Below are 27,983 nucleotides of genomic sequence, written 5' to 3'. Positions count from 1 at the left end.
GTAGCTAGTTTAGGAAGCCCAGCTCTTTTCCACAGGATAAACATGTTGATGCCTATCAACTACCCACCACACACCCACCCCCAATTCCTAGCAAAACGCGTCCCTAGAATGGAATGTAACCTGTGGAGGGCAGGACTTTTTAGGGACAGACCAGAGGGAAGCGCTTCCTGTCCTGCAAACCTCTTTCCAGTCACTTTTTCTCCTTTATTCTCTTGAGGACGGGGCCATTAAGAACAATGGGTCTAAGAAGAGCTGAATAACAAAAATCCTGAAGGGTGGTCATTAGGTAGTCTGGTGATGAAGGGAGTAAGCTTAATCCCACAGAAATTCCTGATATGCCTTTCAGTCAATGATGTACTCAAGAAAGACAATGATTGAAAGCCACTGAAGTAGCTATCACCAGAAACTTACTCTTGAACAGGCACCTGAACTAACTCTTCTGGAGGCTCTGACTCAAGTGGGGAAAGGATGCTGGCACCAGACAAAATTCGCTGAAGTGTAGAAGAGAGGACTCTAATGTCCTTTAGAGGAGCGGGCCTGCAAAAAGGAAGTCCCTCTGATGGCCAGATCCTAGGACGGCCAGACATGACTTAGGAACTTGTCTACTGCCAAGGGAGTCAAGAAACAGACTCATGGCATTCATTTAGGGGCAGACTAGTGACCTGTATATCATCCTGGTTTCTAGGTTTCTTGCCCACCTCTGTTAGCCTCTTTTTCTAAGCGATTCTTTTTATTGATGGTTTCCCTGCTTCATTGGTGGTGGGATGGTAATAAAGTGTGCCAGAAAACGCAGAGGAAGTCATTCTGGCAGGATGGTGATGACAAGGACCAGATGGAGACTGAGGGGCAGGCATTTGTAGCTGTACCTGTAATACTGGAGCACTTAAAGCAAAACTATCTTGTAGAATGAGTTTCCTCTACAGAGAAGTATAGTGGTAAGAGTCAGTGGTATTGATCTAGAGCACAATCACTTCTTGAGAATGATTCGGAAACCCCATTTTTACGAGGTGACTCTATTTTTAAGGCTTCCACAATGGTTGTGCAAGATTGTGTGCACACTGCAGTCTTACAGGTTCCTGCCCCACCATCCTGTCCACAACTGACTGAGAGCCCTAAGAGATTCAGAGAGGTAATCAGCAGAGGTCAGTTGTGAGATTCTACAGTACTGGGTTCAGAGTCTGCACCATGGCAGGGGCAAGGCATGAGCAAGCCAAGGCTATGGAGACAGGACTAACATGTCACCTGAGTGGAGAAGCAGAAAGGAAGAGGCCTTCAGAGAAACCAGTTCATAGAGAATAAAGCAGATGCAAAGATGATTATGTGTAAGAGAAAAAGAATGAGGAAGAGGGAGATAAAGGAAGAGCAGAAAACAAGGAGGGTAGAGGACAGAGACAGAACTAGACAAAGAAACAGCCAGAGGCAGCTAGAGACAGAGATAAACTGCTAATGACTTTCCAGACACCACAACCTTCACCTGTACTTCCTGCAATTAAGTTCCAGATTTCTGTGTGTATTTTTTAACAACTCCCCTTTTACAAACTACTTTAGGTAGACTTCTGATTCTTACAACCAAACAATTCTTGATTTAAACATCTACTCCTTGATTGTAGCTGCATCTTTTAAGTGTTTACTTTGCAACTATGGAAATATATGTACCACCTAACATTAACTGGGGACTGAGGCTCTCAAGGAAGAGGGACTATAATTTGTAATATTTTGCAACGTACCAAAGACAGACTTGGTTTTAAGTAGTTTTTAAACAATAACAGCTAACATTTATTGAGTACTTTCCTTGGGCCAGTTTCAAAGTTGTACATGCATGATTTCACCTGTTCTTCATGACAAACAGGCTCTATTATCACCACTCCCATTTTACAGGTAAGAAAATTAAGGCACAAAGAGAGATTAATAACTTACTCAAGGTCATACAATCAATCAATAAGGGAATAAAGGTGGAATCTACTGTTTATTTACATTAAAATTGACATTTGAAAAAAAAAGTATGCATTCATGTAAAATTCATTTTGGTCAATTTTTTGTTGAATGCGTATTATTACAAAGTACTAATTTACTAATAAACTGGTTAACATCAATGTTACAAATATAAATATGGCTTTTAAATATCACTATTCAAAACAAATCTTTCTGTGGGACATACACACACTCACACAAAGATGTATTTTCAAATTAAGTTTCTTAATTTCCAAAACACCTCCTTTAAAACAGAAGGAAATAAATTCTGACAATGCTATGTTCAATGCATTAACTATTTCATAATTCATTGGGATATTGTAAGATTACTTGCTGCAAGCTGGACTCGTGTGAAAATAAACCTAGACTTCAGAGGATGTCTACATTGATAAATATGTATCCATTTAATTAATTGCAGTGTAAGTAACACACAAGTATATAAAAAAGTAAAGTGACGAAGATGAGATGAGTTTTTCATGGGAGGTGGTGAGTTGCCATGGAGTCTGCTTCTCTTGATTTTCGAAGCAGGGCTTGTTTGAGAGCACTAATTTTCTCATCAAGCTCAGCCAGTGAATAGTTCTGCTGTAAACAATAAGAACACAAATTGCTGAATAAGACTCTGAAGTATCTTAATGCAGATAAAGTGATAAATGAACTATAAATATTTAAAATATCCAAAAGCATGGTAAATGTCTCTTTTTCTCTTAGAGAATAATTTTAAAATTGAACCATATATGTTGACTCTATCATGAATTTTAAGGTATACAATAATAAGGCTTAAAATTCTTTCTCCTTATTTTTTCGTTCTCTTTCCTAATGAAAGCTCTTCTGGACCTTTTATACTTTGAAAGGATTATAAAAACTTTTAAAAAAAACTACTGATTATATTAATAATCAGTAGGGAAAAAAATTAAAGTTTAGGATTAGCTTAAGTGCTTAAAATACCTAGAAATTCTCTTTTTATGGATCAACTGCAATCAACTACCTCTCCTGGAAAAAATGGGTGCTCTTAAAAATTACTCAAAATTGTACAATAAAAAAAAAAAAAAGTAACATGCTACTCTTAAAAAATAAACCAACCTAAAAAATTTTTAGAGTTTTCCCCAACTTTAAATTTACATCACCACCATTGAAGGGTAGCAAAACCTTACAAATTATGATTAAACTAATCTTTAATAATAAAAGCATAATATGCAAATCGACCAAACAGCAGAATGACTGTCCAGACGACCATGCTATGACACGCACTGGCACCAGGCCAGCCAAGGTGGGTGCGATGCGATTGGTTGGGGAGCCCCGCCATTGCCCCACAATTGCCCTTCAGAGGGAAGGCCGGGCCAGTCAAGCGATCACACCCCATGCCTGTTGCCAAGGGAGGCGACGAGTGGTGGGGGAGGGGGCCCAGCGTCGCACAGATGGCAAGCAGTGGGGGGGGGGGGGGGTGAAGGTGGGTCGGGGGAGGGCAGCTGCCAGCAGCTGGGGGAAGGAAAGCCCTGATCACCAGCCAGGCCTAGCGACCCCACCCAAGGGGTCCTAGGTTACAAGAGGGTGCAGGCCGAGCTGAGGGACACCCCCATGCACGAATTTTGTGCACCCAGCCTCTAGTTCATATATAAGTACTGTGGACAAGGCTAGGCTGAAGTCAGCCTCTGGCAAACATTCTTCTTTGATTTAGATGCTGCTAATGAGTGGCATCTTTAAAAGGGGGAGGAGTGAGATTTAAATCACAGTACTTAAGCATTTACTATTTTTCAGCATTTTGTACCTGATATATCTTTCTACTATTAACAGCTGAATACAGACTTTTATGTTTATTAGGCCCATATGACTTATCCTATGCCCTTGAAATAAAATTACTTCTCTGATTCAAATACATTAATTTATGCTGCCCTTTTTTAGTTTTGAGTTCCAAACTATGACCTAAAAAGCAACCATAGTAGAAACTTTTAAGAAAGGTATAAAACTAATCAAACTATTTCAGAAGCTAAAATGAAAATGCAATAACTTACTTGAGGTGGTTGAACTTTTCTTCTTTTGCCAGAAAAGTTCTAGATTAAAGGTAAAAAAATATTAAATAACCAATACGTATAAAATCTAAACAATTTTCCTTTATAGAGTACTGAAGAAACAAACAATTTTCCATTATAGAGTACTGGCAGAAACAAAGCCCACAAACTCACCAAGCACTATCTGCAGCCAACATACACTTTCTTGTGTTTTGGAAGTTACTCTCCAAAGATATTGAAAGTATATAGTAGTGACATCACAGCAACAAGCTTGTCCCTGTCTATACACACTTTCCCATTAATTCCCAGCTTCTAATGAGGCTGAGTGTTTGTAGAAAGAGGTGCTCTGGGAATTTCCTTAGTTTCCTTTTTTATAACCTTTCCACCCCAGGATACTGAACAAAGGCAGCAGCAATATACAGGAAAACAGAATGTGAAATACCAGGCCAAGGGTTGAAAACACATATACACTGACTATAAGGGGACACTGGTTGTGTGAGCACCTATCACTACTCCTCTGTGTGACTCTGGGGAATGCAGATCCCAGCCCTCTGGTCTTGTCCGTGATGGGAATGGGCATGGGCTCAATTCTGGCCAATGACTAAGGAGGGGTCTGCTGGGGATTAGGGGGAGAACTTCTGAAAAAACTTCCTCACTTCTGGATACCACTGCACCTGGACAGGAGAAAGTGCTGTAGTCATCTTGCCATCTGCCTGAGGAAAAAGCCAACGCTAAGCAGAGCTCACAGGGGAAGAGCACAATTATTATTATTTTTTAAAATATATTTTATTGATTTTTTACAGAGAGGAAGGGAGAGGGATAGAGAGTTAGAAACATCGATGAGAGAGAAACATCCATCAGCTGCCTCCTGCACACTCCCCACTGGGGATGTGCCCGCAACCAAGGTACATGCCCTGGACCGGAATTGAACCTGGGACCCTTAGGTCCACAAGCTGACGCTCTATCCACTGAGCCAAACTGGTTAGCAGTGGTCGGCAAACTGCGGTTCGCGAGCCACATGCGGCTCTTTGGCCCCTTGAGTGTGGCCACAAAGTTTCAATCGCACTGTACGTGTGCGCCCGCACATATTTTGTGGAAGAGCCACACTCAAGGGGCCGCAGTTTGCTGACCACTGGGTTAGGGCAATTTTTTTAAAAAATATATATTTATTGATTTCAGAGAGGAAGGGAAAGGAAGAAAGAGATAGAAACATCAATGATGAGAGAGAAATCACTTGATTGGCTGCCTCCTGCACCCCCCCCCCCCCCCCCGACACTGGGGATCAAATCTGCAAGCCAGGCATATGCCCTTGACTAGAATTGAACCTGGGACCCTTCAGTCTGCATCCGTGACTGGCCAGGGTGAGCCCAATTCTTTGACAATCATGATTTACCTAATACCACAGCTTTCAAAAGATAAATCAGTGTATTAGTACATTTGAAAAAGAAACTGTCAATGTAGGAGATAAAGTTTACTCATGAACATTTCCAACCACTGAGATCAGAGGGAAGGTAAAAAGTCACATTTTTACTTTGTGTCAAAAGCTGTTTCAAAGAACATTGAGGTGTGCCTCTTAGCAGCAGTTATAAGTGGGAAATCATTCAAGTGTTAGAATTATTAAATATGGGGGGAAACTGCTTCTATAAACATGCTCCTTCCTTTGCCAAACTGAGCTGAATACCTCTGTGGGGCCTATGGGCAAGGGCTTAATGTTTAACTTGGTCACTGCTCAGTCTCTTACCCTCCCAAAAGGTGGCATTTTACCCGTCGGATGAAAATATACTCCCCCTTGTTTTCCTAACAGCTTAATCTATAAAGTATTGCTAATTTCCATGTCATTGAGCAATCAGATTATTATCATGAAACTAAAGTGAAAAGTATCAGAATGAGGAAAATGAGGACATCAGTGGTTCAATCACTTAAAAACAGTAAAATGTAGTCTTTGGGGACTTATCTTAAATCTGAGCAGAATATTTTGACAAGTAGAACACTTAGAAACACATACATTGTGAATACACCAGACTAGCTTTAAAATGTATTGTTTTTAGGCACAAGGTGGAAATTTTAAACAAGTTTTGGTACCTAAGAGAAGTATTTGAGAGCATACTAAATAGCTAGACAGACATAATTTTTTAACATGTCACACACACACACACACAGGTCTGGGGAACCCAGGTTCTAAGGAAACTCAGTGGTAAGTCAGTCTCTCTAATGCTTCCTTACTTGCAATCAGTGGTCAAGGACTACAGATTTTACAGGGCAGTGTCTTCAATGTTTCTTCCCTTCTCGTCCCACTGCCCTAATTCAGACCTTCATTTCTCCCTTGTGTGGACAATGATGTCTCCTAAACTACTTTCCTCGACTCCAATCCTTCTCTAACTCACACTTCATAATGCCACCAGATAGGAACCTAAATTACAGGTGTTTTCTTCTCAGTGACACTGGAATTGCAAATGGGTTACTGTGACCTTCAAGGCCCTCCAAAATGTTTGCAATTTAATTCTCCAGCTGGATCCAGTTGTTCACTTCATGCTTCGGGCCCACCGTGCATAGTCTGTGTGCGAGAAGTTGGCTTGGCCCTTAGCACTCCCCTGAGACACTTCCCTGAGAACCGGGAGTGCCCATCACAAAACGGAATTAGGATTCCGCCTGGTCAGTGCTGTGGAACAGAGTTAACACACCTTCAAAAGTTCAATAATTAGCTATCAGCCAAGTCCTATCCATTCATTCACACATTTATTCAATGCATACTACATTTTGTGTTAAAGATGAACAAGACAATTCCTATCCTCCAGAGATTCAAAACACAGTGTGAAAAATAGATGTGTAAACATGTAATTATAAGTGATGTGTTATCAAATGAACAAAGTGCTATAGAAATATACTTGTGAAGCATGTTATACGTACTGTTTTCAGGGTTATAATTTAAAAGCAGTAAGCAATACTTTGGAAATAATCATAAGCATTGTATCCTTTAAATGGTCTGTTAATGGCCTTCAAATTTTTAAAAACATTACCACATTCATATCTTTCCATGTTGAATGTGAAGGGTAAAGATCTTTAGAATGATCACATTAAAGGGGCAACAAATATTAATCTTTGTGGTAATTCCTGCATATATATGTTAACTTTTTAAAAGAGTTTTATGTCTGTTTCATAAATGAACAGAACTTTACATGGTCTAACTTTGTTTTATAAACCCAATACAATTTATATCTTTTTTTCCAGGTAATGTTTCCCATTTCATGTGCTGTGCATCAATCTTTGAGCTCAACTTTCCCATACTTTCTAACTTTAGAAGCTAGAAGACTGAGCTGCCTTTGTAGTCTTTCTGTACACTTTTTAAAAATATATATATTTTATTGATTTTTTACAGAGAAGAAGGGAGAGGGAAAAGAGAGGGATAGAGAGTTAGAAACATCGATGAGAGAGAAACATCCATCACCTGCCTCCTGCACACTCCCCACTGGGTATGTACCCGCAACCAAGGTACATGCCCCTTGACCGGAATTGAACCTGGGACCCTTGAGTTCTCAGGCCGACGCTCTATCCACTGAGCCAAACCGGCCAGGGCCTTTCTGTACACTTTTGAGGGAGATGTGAAATTATGCCACTGCCATGTGTGTACTCCCAACATGGACAGTAAAAGTGGCAAATTATGTGCTATGCTCTCTGTAGGGTGTGTTCAACTCTCATGTGTGAGGACAATCCTAGAGCTGGTTCTATTCCAAGAGAGGAGTGGGGCTCCTAGAGATGGCATATTCATTCTGGTACGGAAGGGTGAGTATAAAATCTTTTTTTCCCTTTGGGCTTGGGGCCTATGCCATATATATTCATAGGTCTTGGGGAAAAAGTCAATCTGAATGTTTAAACCTTTCAGTATTTTGTGCTTCCCTGTAGCTCACTATTAATTTGGATATGTCAGCTATAATAATAAAAACATAATATGGTAATTAGACCAGATGTCCTTCCGGATGAAGCCCGGGCTGCAAGGGAAGCCCGGGTCTTGGGTGCCTGCCTGCGGCTGGAGGGAAGCCCGGGTCCCAGATGCCAGAGGGAAGCTGGTGCTGGCAGCCGGGGTAAGAAAGGCCTACTCTTGCATGAATTTCGTGCATCAGGCCTCTAGTTTCCAATATAATCCAGAAGTGATCCTTCTAATCAAATACGTATTGTTTAATAGACTGGGGGATCTTCTTTAAAAGCACTAGTTTTAATCACATTACTTTTATAATGCTTCCTGCCCTGAAGTTAGGTAGTCACCAAGTTTCAGACCTCAGGCCTCTGACAGTCTCAGTGTTCTTACCCATTCTGGGTTTTAACTACCTCGTCCACACAGGCTCTTCCAGTTGTGGCAAGTCTAAGTCCTACATCTTGGAAGGCTTACCTGATATTTCTAGCTGTGTATCCTGTTATGACTTTAAATTCACATTTTCCCCCCAAATATGCTCCCCTTCAGATTTTATTTCTATCAATGGTAGTATCATTTTCCCTACCAGAAACTGGACTCACTCTTTCTCTATGTCTCTCCACATATTAATTATCAATATTTGTCAACTTCTCTTTTCTACTGTCTCCTGCGTAATCTTTCCTATTCTCATTCTCATGTCCTTAGGGCAGGATCTCACTTCACACCTAATATTGTCTTATTCTTAGTCTCCCTTTTCATTTACCTCTCAGGACAATATTAGAAAAATCTCCTAAATAGTACTTGAACAAGTCACTTTCATGTTCAAATGCTTTCAATAGCATTTAAACTTTAGATACTTTAAACTTCTGGGTATAGCATTTAAGGTCCTCTATAACCCAACTACTTTCACTTCTTTAACCAAATACCCTGAACATTCTATCCTGTATATATTAGATAAAAAAAAAAAAAAAGATTATGATTTGAAGGACTTGTTCTTTTGTTAACCAAGTTATGTAATAGAATCAGAATCAGAATCAGAGAGACGAGATAAATGATGGGGGAAGGTCTCACCCAAGGCATCTAACACTATGACACTCTCTTGTAAGATCAGGTCTATTATTCACAATAATACATTAACAAGAATTGAACTAGAAGAATAACCTGCCTAGAGATTACATAATAAAGGCAATTAGAATGGGAAAACTTATGGTAGATTGTTGTAGGAAAAGGCATAAAATCTCTATGACGTTTCCTAGAAAGATACATTCAAAAAATAATTCTAAAAGTACAAAGACCTCTGTAATTATGTAGTACAACCAACAAATCTTAAATTGGACAAGTGAAGGCTACAGGAATTATGTGACTTATCCACACTTAGCTACTTCATAGATAGTTTCTGAAACAAAATAACTGCTGCTAATACTTACTGATGTTTTACCACGTGCTAGGTAGGTGACAAGTACTTGACTGGTGTTATATCATTTAATCATTGCCTTAGCCCTTAGTACTTTAATAAACCTCATTTTACATTGAAGAAGTAAATTGCTAAAACTCTATTTTTGATCTTTAGGATTCACTGCTCACTTTTGTTGTATAGTTTGCTTTTTTCTTCGTCTGGAAAAATTTCTCTTCTGTTCCTCACTCTAATACCCAATTTAAGACTTTGGAAAGGCTGATGCTATACCTAAAACAATTTTAATATAATTTCACCAGTGACTTATGCTCTATGACAATATGAATTATTTTATATAATTTTTCAGAAAGTTTTAGAAAAATATTACTAAAAATTTAGTAACCTTAGCAATTTTGTTCACTTTTACATTTTGGTTTTATCTAATATGCCACGACTTAAAAAACAACAACCATACACAAAACATCCAGCCCTCAGAAAAGGCAGGTGTTATGGATAATCACCCCCGAAGACGGAGGGAAATACAATGAACTCAGGATCATTTGTCTGAAACATGTTGATGTGACAAATAATATATTTACCAACACATTATTTCTTATTTTCCTTGGGAAAGAGAGAAGAATGAATGAATGAGTGAATAAATGCTAGAGTTGAAGAATTAGACAATATAGACTAGTCTTTCAAAAAGTCCAGTGCTATTTGGGTTATTATGAATAGTAACTGCACAGCTTTCTGGACCATTTCTAAGGCGTCCTTTACCAAGAAGACATTCCTGTTGGAGAGGAGGAACTTTGGAGAAATTCTCTTGCTGAAGCATGAGCTTAGGAGTTTATCTGTTTTTTTTTTGTGGGTTTTTTTTTGTGGTGGTGTTTTGTTCTGGACACCTCATTCCTTGCAACTCCGGGGTTTTGGTGTCAACATTAAGTGGACCACACAACACATCTGCCGTCTTGACATATTTTGTTTGGTTTTGTTACATCTTACATTATTAGGAATTATTTTTGTACAAATTGTTTAAAAGTTATTTATGCAAGGTTAAAAAAAAAAAAAAAAAAGTCCAGTGCTAACGTAAAGAGAAAGGCAGGGTGGCAAATCGAGACGCCTGTTTGCTTAGTATGGGGGAGAAAGTAAACACATATGAGCTGAGGGAAGGAGTCTGTAAAGAGCGAAGGATTAAAGAGACACAGGGGATAACTGACAGAACAAGGTCTCAGAAGAAGCCTTTGTTTTACAAGACAGCACATTCAGAGTGACAGGATGGACTATTATCCAGGCTCACTTATCACGCCATGAAAATGACTTAAATTTGAGAAACTGGGTAATGTACAACAAAAGCACCCCTTTAAAAAATTATGAGCCTATAGTACAATATTTGGAATCACAATTTTTAAAGAAGTAGGTAATCTCTTACATAGAACTATGTTCATTCATCTCTGAATTATTAATTATCTCATATATAGGAGACCAATGAGTAAACTGTTATATAATGAAGAATCCTAGAATAAAATAACATTTAGTTATTTTTAAAAGATACTTATACTTACTACAGATTGAAAATACTCAGGAGAGATGCCTTCCAATTCAAGGATTTTATCCTCAAGTTTTTTAATTCTCTGATAAATGTCTCTTGGCACGGGACCACCTAAATACATTTAAGAACATTCTGAGATACTATTGAACAATTCTTACAATTTTTATTCTTAAAATACCATGCAAAGATACTTATGCATAGGAATGGGAAATATTTAAGAAAATAAATGAACAAGAGTACATTCGAATGAAATTTTTAGTTCACATTTTCCTATTATACACTATGGGATATATTATCCTACTATACCTCTCCCCAAACCCCATTTATGCTTCCTATATTACTAGGAGTTTTATTTTATGTTAAATTCATTTTACAAGATATTGAATAGTTCCTGTATAGAACAATTTGTATTTCTGAAATGCATATTTATAACTGACAATTCAATTTAGTGGCTGCAATATCCCATATCACTTTCTTCCATTTATATTTTTCTCTATATGCCATATTTTCTCCTTTAACCTAGAACTGCACTAAAGATGAACTTTTTAATATTTCTTAACTAATGAATTTTCTAGGGCGGGGGATGGTAAAATAATGTTACTCAAATTTCAAGGCTATGATTTTATCCTAAATCCTTTCATTTCTCAGCACCTCCACTGCAACCATTCTGGTCCAGACCACCACGATCTCTCCCTGGATCATTACCACATCCAAACTGATCTACCTGCTTCTGCCTTGCTCCCCTCCCATACAGTCTATTCTCAACACAGTCTATTCTCACAGACCCTCCGTCATAGCCAGTAATTTTTTAAAAATATAAGTTAGATAGTGTCACTTCTCTGCTCAAAACCTTCCATACCTTCACATCTTACTCAGACTAAAAGCCAAAGCCTTTACAATAGTCTACAGGTCCTACACAATTTGGACATTCTCGCCAAACTCTTATCATTCCAGTCACTTGATTCTTTTTTTCTGTTACTCAACTAGGCCAAGTACTCTGTTTCAGCACTTGCGGTTCCCTCTACCACCATATTTACAAAGCCTGCTCTCACCACCTTCAGGTCTTGGCTCAAGTTACCTTATTTCTACGGCCTTCTTTGTCCCTGGAAGATTCACTCTTTCTCTTTTAACTCCATCAGGAAATACTCCAGCTAGACTGAACTCAGAAAGTCCCTGAACCATATTTTGTGCCTCGGTGTTTTTTGCTGATGCTGTTCCTTTTTGGAATCCTTTGCTCCTGAGTGCTGAAAAATTCCTACTAACCCTTCAAGAATTCAAGTGTCCCTTTAACAGGGACACCATCCCTCGACCTACCCTGAGAGAACTGAACACTAACTTTGTGTCCCTACTGTACAATGCACATATCTGAAAAGGTAAAATGAACAATCGTTCCTTCAACAAACACTTGAATGCTTGCTTTGTGTCAGACACTGCACTAGGTAAACAATGAACCTAATTAACAGCGTGCTCTCAGGGACCTTACTATCTAGCAGGGGAGACAGGGAGTACCAGGTGCTATGAGACTATACAGTAAAGCAGCGGTCGCCAACTGGTGGTCCGCGGACCACTGGTGGTCTGTGAGGTCTGAAAGGTTGGCGACCACTGGTTTAAGGAAACCTTTGGAGCAGTGGTTGCCAACTGGTGGTCTGCAGATCACTGGTGGTCCATGAGGTCCGAAAGGTTGGCGACTGCTGCAATAAAGGGTAATCCACACCAGAGTGGGATCAGGAAGGAAAAGCAGGGGCAGAAGAAAAAGCCTGGGTAAAAGCCCTAGCACAGCAAAATGACTGGAAAGCATGGGAAGCCCAGAAATGTAGCTGAAACTATAAATGTAGTTCATGCTATTTAAAATTACCACCCTTACCCATCTGAATTTCCTTTCCCTTCTCTTGTCAAGCTGCTTTTATCCATAGCCCTTCTCTCCTAGTTTAGCATATAATTTATATACCAGAACTTTTGTTCACATGTATTCTCAGTGCCCAGAGCAGTACCTGACTTATAGTAGGAACTTAATAGCTATTTGTGGAATGAATGAATAAGTACTAAGTGTGTGTGTGTGTGTGTGTGTGTGTGTGTGTGTGTATATATATATATATATATATATATATATATCAGAAAACCATTAAAGAATTTTTAGTTGGGGAGTAGCAAGATCAGATCTGAGCTTTAGAAAAAACAATTGGGCCAAAAGGGAGAAAATTGGTCTCAAGGAGAAAGTCCAGTGGCAAAACAACCAGTTAACATCCTTCCACTAGTCTAAGACAAAGAACATGGACTTCCTAGAGTAGTAGCTGGGGAGATAGACAGAAGGGGGTAGATTTAAGAGATATTCTGAAGACAGAATCAACAAAATCTGGTGACTAAATGAGGAGAGGACTCAGGCTTTGCAACCAATTTAGGTTTGATTTCCAGCTGTCACTTACTATCTTGGGCATGCTGTTTGAACTCTCTGAACTTCAGTTTATTTATCTAACAACAATAACAGCACCAACACCTCACAAGAGTACTGTTAATACTGAGTTGACATATACATATTTTTAGAGTGACTAGCACTTAGTATTACTCATTAAACGTTAGTTCACTTTCTCTATGGCATTTATTTATTTATTAGTGGCCCAGTGCGCAGATTTGTGCACATTGAAAGGAAATTAATTAGAATAAATATTTTAATATTGCTAGTTCCCTTTCTCTATAATAGAAGTGTCAACCAAATATGATCAACAATGACAGATGGAAACACACGCGTGCGACTAGCACCAGCGAGAGCTTTATATGTATTGCACATGCATGAGTCAACTTAGCCTTTTATAGATATAGAATAAACTTGCTTAATTAGACCTGCTTTCTGATTTAGCTAAACTTTTTCCAGCCCTTTTTCAGCAAACAGCAGTAAATATCAACATGAAGCACATTATTATTGTAGATCATGCAGGGAGAACAAAGGGTAAAATTTTTAACTGCAGCAGTGTTTGACTATATTCTGTGCAGTGAGAAAACCTGAAGTCATTTTCAAGGTCCACCATTTTTTACTTCTTTTCAGTCGGGTCAAGTTTCTAAAACTTTCTAAATCTTCATTTTCCGGCTAATGAAAAGAAAATAGGAGTCTACCGAGTCTCCTATCTACCTATTCCAGGACTTCTGTGAGGATCAAATGAGATGAGACATGGGAAAACACTTCACAGACATTTGGTTAAAGTGTAAAATGTTTGCACCTGGGTTGAAGAAACTCCAAGGAGGCTGGTTGCTAGGGAGAGGAAGCCGGGCGTTGCTATGTGACATCATTACTCGGTGCCCACAGTGACCATTTCTGGGCTGGGCTGGGCTGTGGGCTGCATTTTGCGCCATGGGGTCTCAGCAGCGTGGGCTGCGATTTGGTGGGCTGTTGCTCCAGGGTGGTGGTGGGGCCTGTGTCCTACTTGGGGGAAGCCGAGTGTTGCTTTGTTGGCGCCAGGTCCACGCTACCGTTACTTTGTAAATGGGCAATGCGCGTCATGGCAGCTCTGCGTTGGGCATCTGCCCCCTGGTGGTCAGTGAGTGTCATAGCAACTGGTTGGACGGTCGGAGGCACACTTAGCATATTAGCCTTTTATATATATAGATATGCTTATCCTCACTGCAAGTTCCTTGAGGACTAGGATTACACTTATCAATACTTTGTACCCAGCACAGTGGATGATAAGAATGAGTAGTGGTCACGGTAAGTTATGAATTTGGCAGCAGGAAAAAGACTACATTAGTTTTCATCTCTGATTTTAATAAACTGAGTGTCAGGATGTATATGGAACCTGCTCCCATTCTACAAACTCTCTCAAACTGGTGAAAAGTGGAAGGCAGAAAAGAGCAAAACACACGAACTATATAAATTCCTTGAGAACAGGGACTATGTTCTATTTTTTCATTTTTGCACCAACCAGAAGAATGATTTGGTGGTGTTAACGTTTGTACTGATTTCAGATACAGAGGAAGGGAGAGGACACAGAGAGAAAAGCATCAATATTGATCACTTGCCTCCTGCATGCATCCCAACTGGGAATCAAACTGGAAACCTGGCCATGTGCTTTGACCAGGAATCGAACGGGATGACGCTCATCCAAATGAGCCACACCAGCCAGGTCCAGAACAAAGTCTTGTACGTGACAGGTGCTCAGTGAAAATTTGGTGACTAAACGAACTGGAATTCCTTTAGCCACTTGCAAAGGTACGTTATGGGGCACTGCCCAGCACTCTGCTTACCTGCCTGCAATCGCAAATGAGCCTCAATATTTTGTAGCCGTTCTTCTACAGCCTGATTACCACAATCTCGGAGCATGCTGCTTGGTTTATGACCTGACCCTTGAATTCCTTCAGGTCGAGTCTGTGGTCCATATGTATTCACAACTCTAGAAACTAAGTTAAGAAACTTTTGAGCCTATTACAATTACATTTCAAAAATCAGAAATTCTTTCTCCCAAACAGTACTTTATAAATATATTTTTCATAAAGACCATCTAATCACAAACCCAAGTATGAAGAAAGGCAGGATTTTTTGTTTTGTTTTAAAATAAAATTTAGATAGGAAAGTGATTTTTATTCCATAAGCCTCTGTCAGTGATAAAGATACGTAGTGGATACTTACCTTTTACATGACTTTTAAATCCGGGGTAAGGGGTAAAAACGGCATCAGTTCTTGCACAACTATTTTCTAAGGAGAATGTAAATGAGTGTAAGTATACTCTTAACTTCAAATGTAGGAGATTTTGACAAACTTCAAATAATTCATATTACTTAACATATTATTCATAATAAGAAAATATAATTTTATCACATACAGGATAACATTTAGTGATCTTTGCCCTCTAAAATTTATAATATCTAATCTTATCCAATTTTCAGATTCATATACATAGAAAAGTCCTCAACATTCAGTAGCATAATATTTTTAATGAATACCAATATCCCTAAAAACCACCTGAGCCCTTGAAGGAAAAAATTTATATAGTCTAGAGAATATTTTAATTCTACGCCAAAGAGGCATTATTTACTTTATTTCAACATAAAAATAAATAGAACTCATTATTTTTCCTGAAATGTTTTTAAAAAACACAGCATTTTTATATTACTTATAGATTAAATCAGTGAACACCTAACAAAAAAGATTAATAATACATTTAACACATTTTTATTTCAGAATTACACACAAAAATACCTTGAAACCTTAATGCATACTTTTCTACTTTACCTAGATTTCCAATGTTCATTTAAAAAATCCCTATCACAAAAGCCATCTACCTTTTTCCAGACTGCCCCTTTCAAAAAAGTACAATTTTAGGAAAGATAACTTGTCAAAATGTATTCCCACTTTTTTTCTAAGGTGAAGAGTATAGTTTCTTTCAAATTAGATATCAACAAATAAATTAAAAAACACGGGGAACTATTGGAAAGATGTTAGCATAATATGTAAACATTTCAAAAATTATAAAATGTTTTAAGTTACATGAGGTAAATCCAAACACTGCAGTACATTCCCTGAAAAAAAATTCCCTTATTTTATAATAAAACGAATGGTAAAGAGATACTGAAAGAAAATTCTTTTTCCCCATGAAATTTGATTTTTAAAAAAATATCACTATTTATATAACTAAGTCAAATTGAGAAGTATTAAAAGGAACACACTAACACATTATAATAATACATTTGTATTTTTTCAGTCTAAGTTTTCTTAATAGTTCTGCTGATAAATCAAACTCTGCGAATAAAATGCCAAATTCACTTACCTTTTATATATAGGTACTAAATATTTATCTTTTGTTTTTGTTTTGAGACACCTCAAAATATGTTTAAAGGGCCATCACTTCTCCATTCCCTTTCTACCATTTCATGGGGCTAAGGGTTAAAAAAAGAAGCTATCATCCATTTTGGAGCTATATTCTAAATATATAGATTAAATGACCCATCAGACAGAAATTCAGCCTGGTGTGAAGATAGTGCTAGTCACTCTCCACAGCAATTCTTGCTAGCACTATTTTGAGCCAGCAAGGAATTGAATGGACCAAGGAATCCTGCTGAGCATTTCAATTCTTGTCAATTTCTATGCCCTGGTGGTTTATAATAATAGAGTTAGCAGGAAGAAGAGAGGAATAACATTAGTGACACATGTGCTTGCTCCCTCAACAAACCCTTTCTTATGGGTTGCTTGCAGTTGAACTGTAGTACCTGAGATTTTGTCACTGTTGCACCTGTTTTGAGAAACAAGAAAATATAACAAACCTAGAGATATGAACATACAATGTTAATAGTAGAAAATGCTGAATTTAGGACCCAACTTGAGACTGTATTATTTCATTAAGAGAATCAGTGTACCAATGTGATAAAAGTCAATTCTAGGTTCATCTGACAATTCTATATTCAGAATAATTAGTCATGATATTAGAGGCAACAAGAAAAATGCTCATTCCAATTAGGAACTCTTCTCCATAATTTTTATAAGACTACTTGTCTGATTATCACTGTGATGCCTGAGTAATCTATGCCAGAGCTTTACAATATTTTGTATTCTGCAGCATACCTACAGATCTGTAAATATATTATAGCATCAACTGGGGATGAAAAGGAGAATCCGATGAAAATAGCAAATTTATATGCGCACTATGAAAGAAAAGGACAACTTGGTTTTATCATGACATAAAACATTTCTAACAGCCCAGAAATAGTGAGAAAACTGCTCCCTCTTGAGGATTATTAACTTTACTAAGTTTACTTAATGTAAGTTCACATCATAATTTCATAAGCACATTTACAGGCATGAAATCTATATAGCTTAGTTCCTTCTTACTAGTGAGAGCGAACAACCCTGTTACCCACACTTCATCTTCATTTCCTAAAACATTTCACCTGTGGTAAACATTAGCCTTTTATTATGTTAGCATTTATTTGACTTTTGTGTAAATGAAACTATTTTGCAATATAGTCTATTATTATACAGAAGGAAATTCTGCTGCCTTAGTTTCTAAATAAACCGCTGAAATAAATTGCATTAGTAATGTTATTCATTTTTAAAAACAAGTGAAAGATCAGAGCAACTGTAAAAACTGTTCTTAAATTCCTATGAAAATTATTCTTCTAGGTGGTTACCTTGATTACAATCAATAACATTGCAAAATTCCCTGACGTTGTTTTCATTGATTTCAGCTTGCTTTCTTTCAATAAATGCAGATATTCGTCTGTCAATCTACAAACAATAAGTATGCATGTTTAAACAATTCAAACATAACAATATTTAAAAAATAATACTCCCCCCCAAAAAAGAAAACTTCTTACTTCTGCTTTTCCAGCCTTTATTTGAACTACTTCTGGATCAAAATGGATCTGTGTCTTTTTCACATCTCCTAAATCACAATCTTTGTGCTTTTCTTCCTCCTGTAGGTCTCCAATGGGAAATTTGCCATCTACTTCATTTTTGTTCCTTGTTTCTGCTTTTCCTATCTCTTCAACAACAGTTGTATTCTCCTCTTTAATCAGAGGCTGAAGTTTTGCTAAAAAGGGCTGAGAAGAACACAATGCCATCTGCTGGGGTTCAAACTGATCAAAATTAATTATACATTTAATATATTTATATAAATTTCTGCTACATAAATGCAGTATTTAATATCAATTAGCTAAATATAAAAAGTTGGCATATCAGAATACATAGATCTGACCATATTTGTTGTTCTCTACTATTGTGACCATTATCATATATTATAAATCTGTTTTTTTTAAAAGAGAGAAAGAAAGAAAACCTGAGGAAATTTAAATTTTTCTTTGAGGGAATCACTCTGTCACTCATCTTTTATTTTGTGCCAAATCAAAGCCTCAGCCTTTGGCACCAATGCCACTTAATTAACATGTCATTCAAATGCCTCCTCAGAACACTAGGCTTAGTATTTTTCCTCCTTAACACGAGACCCAGTGCTCTCACTCAGCAAAGCCCTGCATTATCACTGTATCACTGGAGATTCTCCACTTGAAACTGCAGTTGGCCAAAGTGAATGAGAGAGCACAGACGTGAAACTCATAGGTGTTATGCTGAGTGAACATCCAGGCTTTTCTTGACATAGCAAGATATCTTCTTGGGTCATGAAATCAAATTTTTACAAAGAAAGTGAACAAAGAAAAAAACCTACCAAGATTCATAGCTGAAAAGAGACAGATGCCTATCTCTACACTAGAGGGGGGCGGGGGGGGGGCGGGGTGGGGAATACCCTTGTATAACACTGCTCATGTTCCCACCACAATTAGGCCTCAACTGAATTCTATAGCTCATTGCTGCTGCCCTTTAAAACTAGGGTTAACTATTACTTTTAACATAAAATAGAGTTAAAATTTCCATAAAGCCATTGAACAAGAAGGCTGAAAATTAATGTCTATTCCATTAATCAAAACACACCAACACTTGCCAATGTTTCAATTATTTTTTCGTACCTACAATTTTGATTCCATTGATATACCAAATATTCTTCTGAAAATCTTAGCAGCAAACTGACCAATCCAAACAGTTCTTCCAATTACCTTTTTAACACTTCATATTTTATATTTTGATTAGAGATAAACTAAACTGCAAACTTACATCAATTATAACAGCAGACATGTTCAATTGGAAACCAGCAAGACCAGTTCAGTTACTGAACTGATATACTATATAACGGCAATACTATTATAAATAACAATTCAATGTTGACTTCTAATACAAAGTATGAATTTTCAAACTGTTAAGAAAAAGAAAAGAGAAAATAGTGACTGGATACTCACTAAGATGAGACATTAATGCCACAGAAATTACTTTCTTTTTAAAAACTATGCTGAAACTGTTTAATTGCAATAGACACTCCAGGATGTGTCATGCTGAGATAATGCCACTTCTTGAACCACTGAAAGCACTCCATGAGCCTCCAAACTCACCCAAGGCATGGAATCATTATCATAGCATGACACACACCTGCCGTGTCTTATTGCTTAATTATAACCCACCATAGATGCAACTGCATTGAATTTTCAGTACAAGTCTAGAATTGAATAGAATTGCATTCATTCAATCTTCATACCCACATTGGCCTATTGGGCTATATTCCCGTAACTGTCCTTATCACTATGTAAATTGACAGACTTGGGTCCAGTCTGGATGAAGTAATCTTTTATTAATAATACTATTAATACAGTGTTAAGATAGAACTGACAAATACTCCAGCTTATAATTTAACTACAATTATACCTATATCGAGTTAACATTTTAAACGAGAATTTACCTGTAAATACAAAATGTGTTGCTCAAGAGCACTAAAGAGCAAAGCAGGCTGGAATGCCGAGAGGCTCTGGAGCTTGTTCCAATCGATTGCAATTTTCACCACATCATCTCGGAGGTTAAGCTTCAAAAGGGCAAACCAGCAACATCACAAAAATTACACGATTAAACTGTACGAATATGGGACTGTCACACATAAAAAAGGTTTCTATAGAGTAACATGCCTATTTAGCTCAAAGTTATCAAGTTTCTAATGATACATTAAAATGCTCTATGTAGTTATCATTTTTAAAAGGCCAAGGTGCAATTTTCATTAAAAAGTGGAATGACATTTCATTCTAATTCTATTTTTGGGTCTGTGTAATGGGACCATCTTGGGGGCGAAACCATCCAAGAAGATAAAAAGATGAGGCCTTTCTGATGCTTCAATATCTAAAAATCTATTGATGGGAAGCCAAGATAGGCTTGCCCTATTCAAAATCCTACTACTCCTGGCTCAAAGCATTAACCAGAGGGGGCAGGCACATTAATGAAAGTTCTCATATACACATTTCCTCTGAAACATATACATAAGTACGTAACTGAAATATATCATCACTCTGATGTCTTCTGAAACACATTTTTATTGTTTTCAACTTTAACCAATTTCTTAAAATTTTAAATAAAAATTATTCACATACATTAAAAAGTCTGGGGATAATGGCAACATGTTTATCTACTTCAAATAAAATTAAACTATTACTCAGCTGTAGAAATTTGAAATTGAAAAACAAATGCCTTTCTACAATAGTGAAATAAATGGTCAGAGAATGGATGGAATGACCAGATCTTCTGCTAAATAGTATTTTCTAGTAAACTGTGAGGGTTCATTATATGACAATTTCTTATAAGTTAGCTAAGTGTGACCTATCTGAATAAAATTGTATATGGAAAGCTACCAAGAACCTAAATATAAAATTAATATCAAAAATCAGCAAAAACTTCAGAGGGAAAGCCTCCATCCCTAGTCTTTTGAAATGAATAAAAGTGAACTACCAGTTTATATTAATTAACTAAGGTTTTACATTAAGATTATCACATTCATATTGTTACTTAATGCCTATAAAGACTTTGTTAGACAACAACTTATGCATGGAAATAAACTATTACTATAGTTTTACATACAGTCAACCATACAAATTTATGAATAGTTTGGAGATAAAGCAAGCAATCCTTAACCAGAGCAAAGCATCAACTTTTCTAGAGAAAATAATAACTTACAGAAAATAAATCATAATTTTTGGATCATATTCTCATTTCAATTCAGCAAAATTATCTAAAAATTCAAGTGCACTTAAAGAACTATAATTTAAAAAGACCACATAAAAATGTCACAAATTAACTTTAAAACTATCCCAATACATCCAAGTACTTATTCAACAAATTCCCTATTAGTAATATAAATTTTATGCATTTCTACCCTATAGAACTTGTCAAAAAAAGTATTAGTCTATTAATATGAACTATTTAAATATTTATTTTCAATAAAAACTTTGTCAAATTAACATGAAAATCCAAGTTAAAAATAAATAATTCTTCGGCTTGGTAAAATAGGCTACCTTGAGGCAAGCGATAAAGTTAAAAATCAATAATTTGAAATCTGAAATAGAAAATATTTTTTGACATTCAACTTTGTTTCCTTTTGAGTGCTAATAACACAATGATACTATACTGAATGTACTTAGACATATTATAGCATACATTTAAAAACAACAACTTCTTTAAGGTTGTTGCAAAAAGAAATAGTGATTTTCTCCAGGGGCAATTTTATAAGTATAGTACTCTGGCTTCCATTGTTATCTTTAAGCAATGCATGTCAAAATCTAAAGAGTATTATCAAGATGGTTAGCATTTAATTGATGATACTATCATATTTTTTAACACTCGTATAGATGGTCACTTCACTGTGTCAAGTAAATTTGCCAATTTACTCTAAACATTTCTGACAGGTGACATACGAAAATTGTAATCACATCTCTACTTGTATTTACAGAATACCTGCATGTTTAAAATTTTAAATGAGTTTTAAAAATTCAGTATGCCAAATATTTCAAAAGACATGTTAAAATTATTTCTTTATGTCATTTAAAAATCTCATCACTAAAACAAACAAAAATCCCACAAAACTTAAAAGTTCCATGTCCACACCAGAAAAAGTTGTCAAACTTTTAAAACCATTTACAGGTTTTGGGTCTTAAGACGGAAATATTAATGTCCCCAAGTCTTTGAAATATTTTTTATAAATCCATAGCAAACAACTGAGTTTAAAAGTTACAGCTTTTAGCACATTCTATTAATAATTGTTCCATTACACCAAACTGAATGTTTAACTTAGAGCAATGCTCTCTGTAAATCACGATAAACGTATTAGGCCTTTTAAAATACTGAAATAATTTTTTAAACAATTGATTCTCCATCCACCCAAGGCTTTAAGAAATAATTTTCACAAATCAGACAAACACTCTATCTTCATAAAGGACGTTAACATTATCTTTCACACAAACGCCTGTGGTGCCTACTGCAGGCACTAGTACCAGCCCCATAACAAACTTTCACAGCTAGAAAATATTCCTTTTTTAAAAGCAGCCAAACTCATTTAAAATCTGCTTTGCACTTTACATCATGAAACCAAATAGCGACTTGCTGAAAGAGCCTAAGGAGTACTTTTATTTAAACACAACTTTATTATGACGTTTCTGCAAAAGCTATTTAACAGCCAATTAAACTCGCTATTAGTCACACAGTCCTGTTGCAAACAGTATCCACCATCAATAACTAATACAACTTTTTGTTAGAAGTATTTCATATTAATTCCTTTTCTTTTCCTCCCCCTTTGAAAGGGTCACTGATGCACACAATGGACACCAGGAAAAAAAGAAACGAAGTCACTGGCTCATAGCAAATTATACATCAAAAAAAAAAGGCGGAGAGCTTGTCCCGAAATCTCAGGCCGTTTTAACCCCTAATGAATGCGCTGGAGGAGAGGGATCCGGAGGCGAGAGCCTCGCAAGCCGCGGAGGGTTTCTGCTTTCAAGGCCGCTCCGCTCAGAGCCGGGTTTTCACTAACCTCACTCGCTCCCGGCGACGAGAGTTGCCAGGAAACAGCCCGCAACGGGCCCTGAGCTGCGTCCCGCGGCCGCGCACTCCGACCGCGGCGGCGGGCGCGGCTCCTCCCCCGCCTCACCGACCCCAGCCGGGTCCCCGCCGCCCCGCGCCCCTCCCGCCTCCGCTAGAAGAAAAAGGCGGGGCCGGCGGCGTCCGCACCCCAGCTCTCACAGGCCCCGCTCACCTGCCCGGCCAGGGTATGCAGGGAGCGAACGACTTCCAAGAGCACCTCCTGGGAGAGGCTGGGGCTGCAGCTCTGCTCCCGGCTCCCGTCGCCGACGCACGGGCGTCTGTGCTCAGCGGCAGCAGCCATGACACCTCGCAGGCCCCCCGAACCGCGGGAGAGCGCTCCCGACCCCACCCCTCCCCGCTTCTGCTTTCGTCGCTTGGCGATGACGTCAAAACACAGCGTCTTGGGAAGAGCGGGACTTGGAAGACCCAGCCTTTGTCTGTGACTGACAAGCACATGCGCCAATCAGGTGCAGCATGACGTCACGCCGAGGACTGGGAGGAGGTGGCTGCCACCTGCGAGAGGCTGGCGGCAGGGTTTGCGGTGCCCGCTGCAGGTGTGGTCCGCTTAGGGTTAGCGTTGGGAAGTCTCTTTACCCCCTAGAATCTAGGGCCCAGATGTTGCTTATGAGTTTCTGATAAGAGGAAACTTATGATTAAATGGTAGATTTTCAGTCCCAAATTAAAAGTTGAAATTTTAACATGTCACTGTGGAGTGGTCTGGGGGAAAGATCGCCGCTCAGGTATGCAGGTGCCCACACATATTTCTAAACGTTGGAAAGTAGAATTGCCCTAACGGGATAGGACGTTTTCATCTCTACGAGGTTGTTTAAAACTTACGCAAATTAACGTCACTAATTTTTCATTCGAGGGAGAGGAGGAGAGGAACAATAAAATGCTCTATTATGCCTCACTATCAAGGGAATGGTAATTTAAGTCTGCGAAATAATTATGTCAACTTTTAAAACGTGGATGAGTTGCTATTCTCTGAGGGATGCAGTGGGGACGTTCACCCTAAAACTGTTTAAAAGAAATGAAACACTGTCAATATAATTCGAACAGGAATTTAACGCAAGTATTGCATTGCAGCACAATCTTGGAAATTAAAAGGAAGATATAAATCCGAATTGAAATTTGACAAAGTGTTATTTATCAGATAGCTTTATTAAAAGATATTTGAAGGACTTTGTAATCGGCTAGTCAAAGTCTAATATTTTTAAATGGTGTCCCATTGAAAAAAAACACAAGTTTTAGAAGAATTTTTAGTGTTAAGCTCTATTCAAAAACACTTAAAAATAGCAGTTTAGAGATAAGGGAAGAAGAATTTTAAATTCTTAATTCTAATAGTCTAATGAATTACAGTAGAGGAAGCAAAGGTGGAACTTGCACAATGCGTATTCTTATTTTAAAGTAGGCTGAATGAAAGGGGAGGAATCAGGCATCAAGGAACTGGGATAAGGGCAGTAGGGATAAAAAAATTCCTTTGACCTGTCCCTAGGGAGCCTCTTAATTAGTCTTTCATTTCTAAAGATTGCCAGGCTTGACAGGGTCTTGAGAAATCTTTTCTGTTCCCTTGTTCACAGCAAGCTATACAATTTGCAATCCAGCCTACATCTAGAGATATCCAGAAAAAGATTTCACAATATATAATCCCATATTGAGCAAGCTTCTCATTCAAGGCACTTGTCCCCCTATCTGACGGGAAGACATGATTCTTTGGAATGTTAGCATATTTTCTTTTCTTGTTAAGAAGAGAATAGTTGTAATGCGTTAATTAGAAGTTTTTATTATATAACAAATTAGCAACTAGTTCAGGTCATTCTTTTTAATCTAGATATGAAGATGGTTTGTGGGGGCTTTGTGTGTGTGTGTTTTCCCTCCAAATATTAGGATACTGGTATGAAACACATTTGGAACATGTTTTGTATAATACAAGAATACAATCTTTAATAAATCAGGTACTGCTTATTTCTTTAGGTGCCATCACTCTTTTTGAAATTTCAAATTTTACTTGTTTCCTTGAACTCCTAATATAGAATTAATTGATAGACATTTGATTTACATACAGGTTTCCCCAATATCCAAAAGTAGAGCTTTCTTATCAAACCTTTCATAAGCCGAATGGGGCAAAGCCAAGACGCAATTACCATTAACGTATGTGGAAATATTTTTGAGCATTCCCAAATCCCCAAAATAATCTATCAGATCATACCACACATGCTTAATTACCTCCAGTTTTAAGCTAAGCATAACACCCTTACTAGTTCTCTTAGGCTTTCTGATACCTTAGGACACATCTTGCTAACAGATGCACAAAGTAATTCTGTGCTTCCACTTATGTCTTAGCATTAATAATACTTAACATTGATAATACTTGGAATTTAACTCTTTTATGCAGCAGTTCTTCTTTCTAGGGGCCACTAATTCCTTCCTGATGCCTATTATCTCCAGTTTGGAAAAAATTAAATTTTCTTCTATTTATTTTAAACAAGAGTTTGTAGACTGAAAAGATGTGGATTTCATTGGGCTCACTTTAAATAGAAATATATAGATAGTAATGTATAACAAAAATATAATGAAAGCTGTAAAATTTAGAAATGAAATAAAGGAAATTGCCTTTTGTAGAAGACTACAGTTTATAAAGTGAGTTGCTGAAAAATCTTCCGCTTGGCAGAAATCATTCAAAGTGTTTGTTGGCGTTGGCATTAGCAAGAGTTAGAAATACTATCCTGCAAATTTTTGCTCTTGAGAGGATAGAAACAATAGTTGAAATGTAGGCTACCTACCTTATCAATAAAAATGTTCTTTATGAAGAGATGTAAAAGCACAACTCTATAGCTCTAGCCAGTGTGGCTCAGTTGGTTGGAGTGTGGTCAGGTACACTGAAAGTTGTGGGTTTGATTCCTGGTCAGGGCACATTCTCAGGTTGCCTTGGTTGGGGCACATGCAAGAGGCAACCAATCGATGTTTCTCTCTCACATCTATGTTTCTCTCTCTTACTCTCCCTCTCCTTCTCTCTCTAAAATCAATAAAAACATATCCTTGGGTGAAGATTTTTTTTTAAAGTACAACTCTATTAGTGTCTAGCAAAATGTTTGAGATATTATATGTGCTCAAAAGATTTTTGTTCAATTTATGGTAGTACAAATTTTTCCTAACGCAGAAAACAAAAAATAAATGTTATTCGCCTTCTCTGGCTCCCTATGACCTGTTGGGTAAGTCCAAGTTCCTTAGAATGGCAACTAAGGCTATTCTCATGATTTAGCTTTTGCCTAAATTTCCAGCCTCATTTTCTACCGTAAACCATCTGGTGCTTAATACTCCTGAAACTGTTTTTACTTCAAAGCTTTACTATTTTTTGCCTGCATGTTTTCACATTCATATCCTTGCCTTTTGTCTGCTTTGAAAACTCCTATTCCTCCTTCAAACTCCACCTCAGAAGTCTTTCCTTCTCATAAAGATTTTATCTTTTCTGCTAACCTATTTCTACAACTCGTATATACTTTCCTTATTGTACTTATCACATTGATACTGAAATTTATTTGATTACAAATCTGTCTCCCCATTAACTATGGACATTTATATGGATCATGTTTGTGTACTTAAGGCTTAGCAATTTCTGGCAGAGTAATTTCTCAGTATATGCTTGTTGAGCTAAACTTATTTGCCTATCTAAGGTGAACAGATTTGTAAAACAGAAAAAAACAAACATGTTTCTATTCTTGAGGTGAAATTGTAATACATAGTAAGGATGTTATAAATAATAAAGCATGTCTGTTTTTCCTCTTCTGGAATACCAAATTCAATGTGATCACATTTTTCTTAGTGAATAAATACAGCTGGCTTACATAACCATTATAATGAACGATAGGCATACAAATTAATTATACTTACTCTATGCCAGTCTGATCAGCATTGGAGGTACAAAGATGAATTGGACAAGGAGTCTCAGAGGGCTCCAATTCTAGTGAGCTAGGCATATATGTAAACAAACTATATATATGGCTAAGTGACCGACTGCCTGTCTGTCCAACCGACCGACTGGCTGTACATATGATGGACACTGGCAATTTAAAAATAAACGTTGACTTGCGCATTTAAATAAACTGACCTCTCATTTAAATTAATTCAAAGACAGTTTCCAGTGATGCCAGCATTTGCGATGACTATTAATAAATCACAAGAACAAATTCTAGACAAAGTAGGAATATTCCTACCCGAACCCGTTTTCGAACATGGTCAGTTATATGTTGCTTTCTCTCAAGTTCGAAGAGCGTGTGATGTTAAAGTTGTAAATACTTTATCACAAGGGATATTAGTCAAACACTCTGAAAGTGTTTTTACTCTTAATGTGGTGTACAGGGAGATATTAAAATAAGTTTAATCAAATTTATCAGTCATTGTTTTTACCAATGTTGTTTTTATATCATGTTTTTGTTATTTTTATATCATGCTTTTATTGTTTTTATATCATGTTTTGTTTTTATATCATGTTGTTGTTGTTGTTATATCATGTTGTTCGTTTATTAATCGATTTATCAATCATTGTTTTTATCAATGTTGTTTTTATATCATGTTTTTGTTATTATTAATATCATGTCTTTGTTGTTTTTATATCATGTTGTATTGTTTATTTATTAATCAATTTATATATTATTTCCATATACATTTTACTAATTTTCTTTCATCACTGACACTTCTATTATAGAGAAAGGGCAAATAGCGATATTAAAATATTTTGTATTTTA

At 37.2% G+C, this 27,983-nt stretch overlaps 1 protein-coding gene across 9 annotated transcripts; it reads right to left on the bottom strand.

Annotated features, from left to right (window-relative positions):
- Positions 1-1,749: 1,749 nt before the first annotated feature.
- MBIP (MAP3K12 binding inhibitory protein 1) lies at positions 1,750-23,605 on the bottom strand. 9 transcript variants are annotated; one of them, XM_006085821.3, is made up of 9 exons: positions 23,411-23,605; positions 20,087-20,206; positions 18,123-18,347; positions 17,937-18,033; positions 15,442-15,507; positions 15,060-15,212; positions 10,840-10,937; positions 3,981-4,019; positions 1,750-2,553 (listed from the first exon to the last, which is right to left on the bottom strand). In XM_006085821.3, exons 1-9 carry the CDS (start codon positions 23,537-23,539, stop codon positions 2,446-2,448), a joined length of 1,035 nt encoding a protein of 344 aa, XP_006085883.1. In that variant the 5' UTR covers positions 23,540-23,605; the 3' UTR covers positions 1,750-2,445. The 9 variants fall into 9 exon arrangements, with proteins under 9 accessions (XP_006085883.1, XP_023607265.1, XP_006085885.1 ...); XM_023751497.1 differs by having other exon boundaries at positions 1,750-2,550; XM_023751501.1 differs by having other exon boundaries at positions 2,450-2,550; positions 15,064-15,212.
- Between the last annotated feature and the right edge of the window lie 4,378 nt (positions 23,606-27,983).

Source organism: Myotis lucifugus, unplaced genomic scaffold (assembly GCF_000147115.1).
Source record: "Myotis lucifugus unplaced genomic scaffold, Myoluc2.0 scaffold_22, whole genome shotgun sequence".
Classification (NCBI taxonomy): Eukaryota; Metazoa; Chordata; class Mammalia; order Chiroptera; family Vespertilionidae; genus Myotis; species Myotis lucifugus.
This window is presented reverse-complemented; position numbering and strand designations above follow the sequence as displayed.

Bases quoted from the DNA above. Each gene is read 5' to 3' on its own strand.
- MBIP (XM_006085821.3), bottom strand. From the start codon at position 23,539: ATGGCTGCTGCCGCTGAGCACAGACGCCCGTGCGTCGGCGACGGGAGC. The intron at 15,213-15,441 runs GTAAGTATCCAC...TTCTTAACTTAG, and splicing joins ATTTAAAAGTCATGTAAAAG to TTTCTAGAGTTGTGAATACA. The intron at 4,020-10,839 runs GTAAGTATAAGT...CCTTTAATCTAG, and splicing joins CTGAGTATTTTCAATCTGTA to AACTTTTCTGGCAAAAGAAG.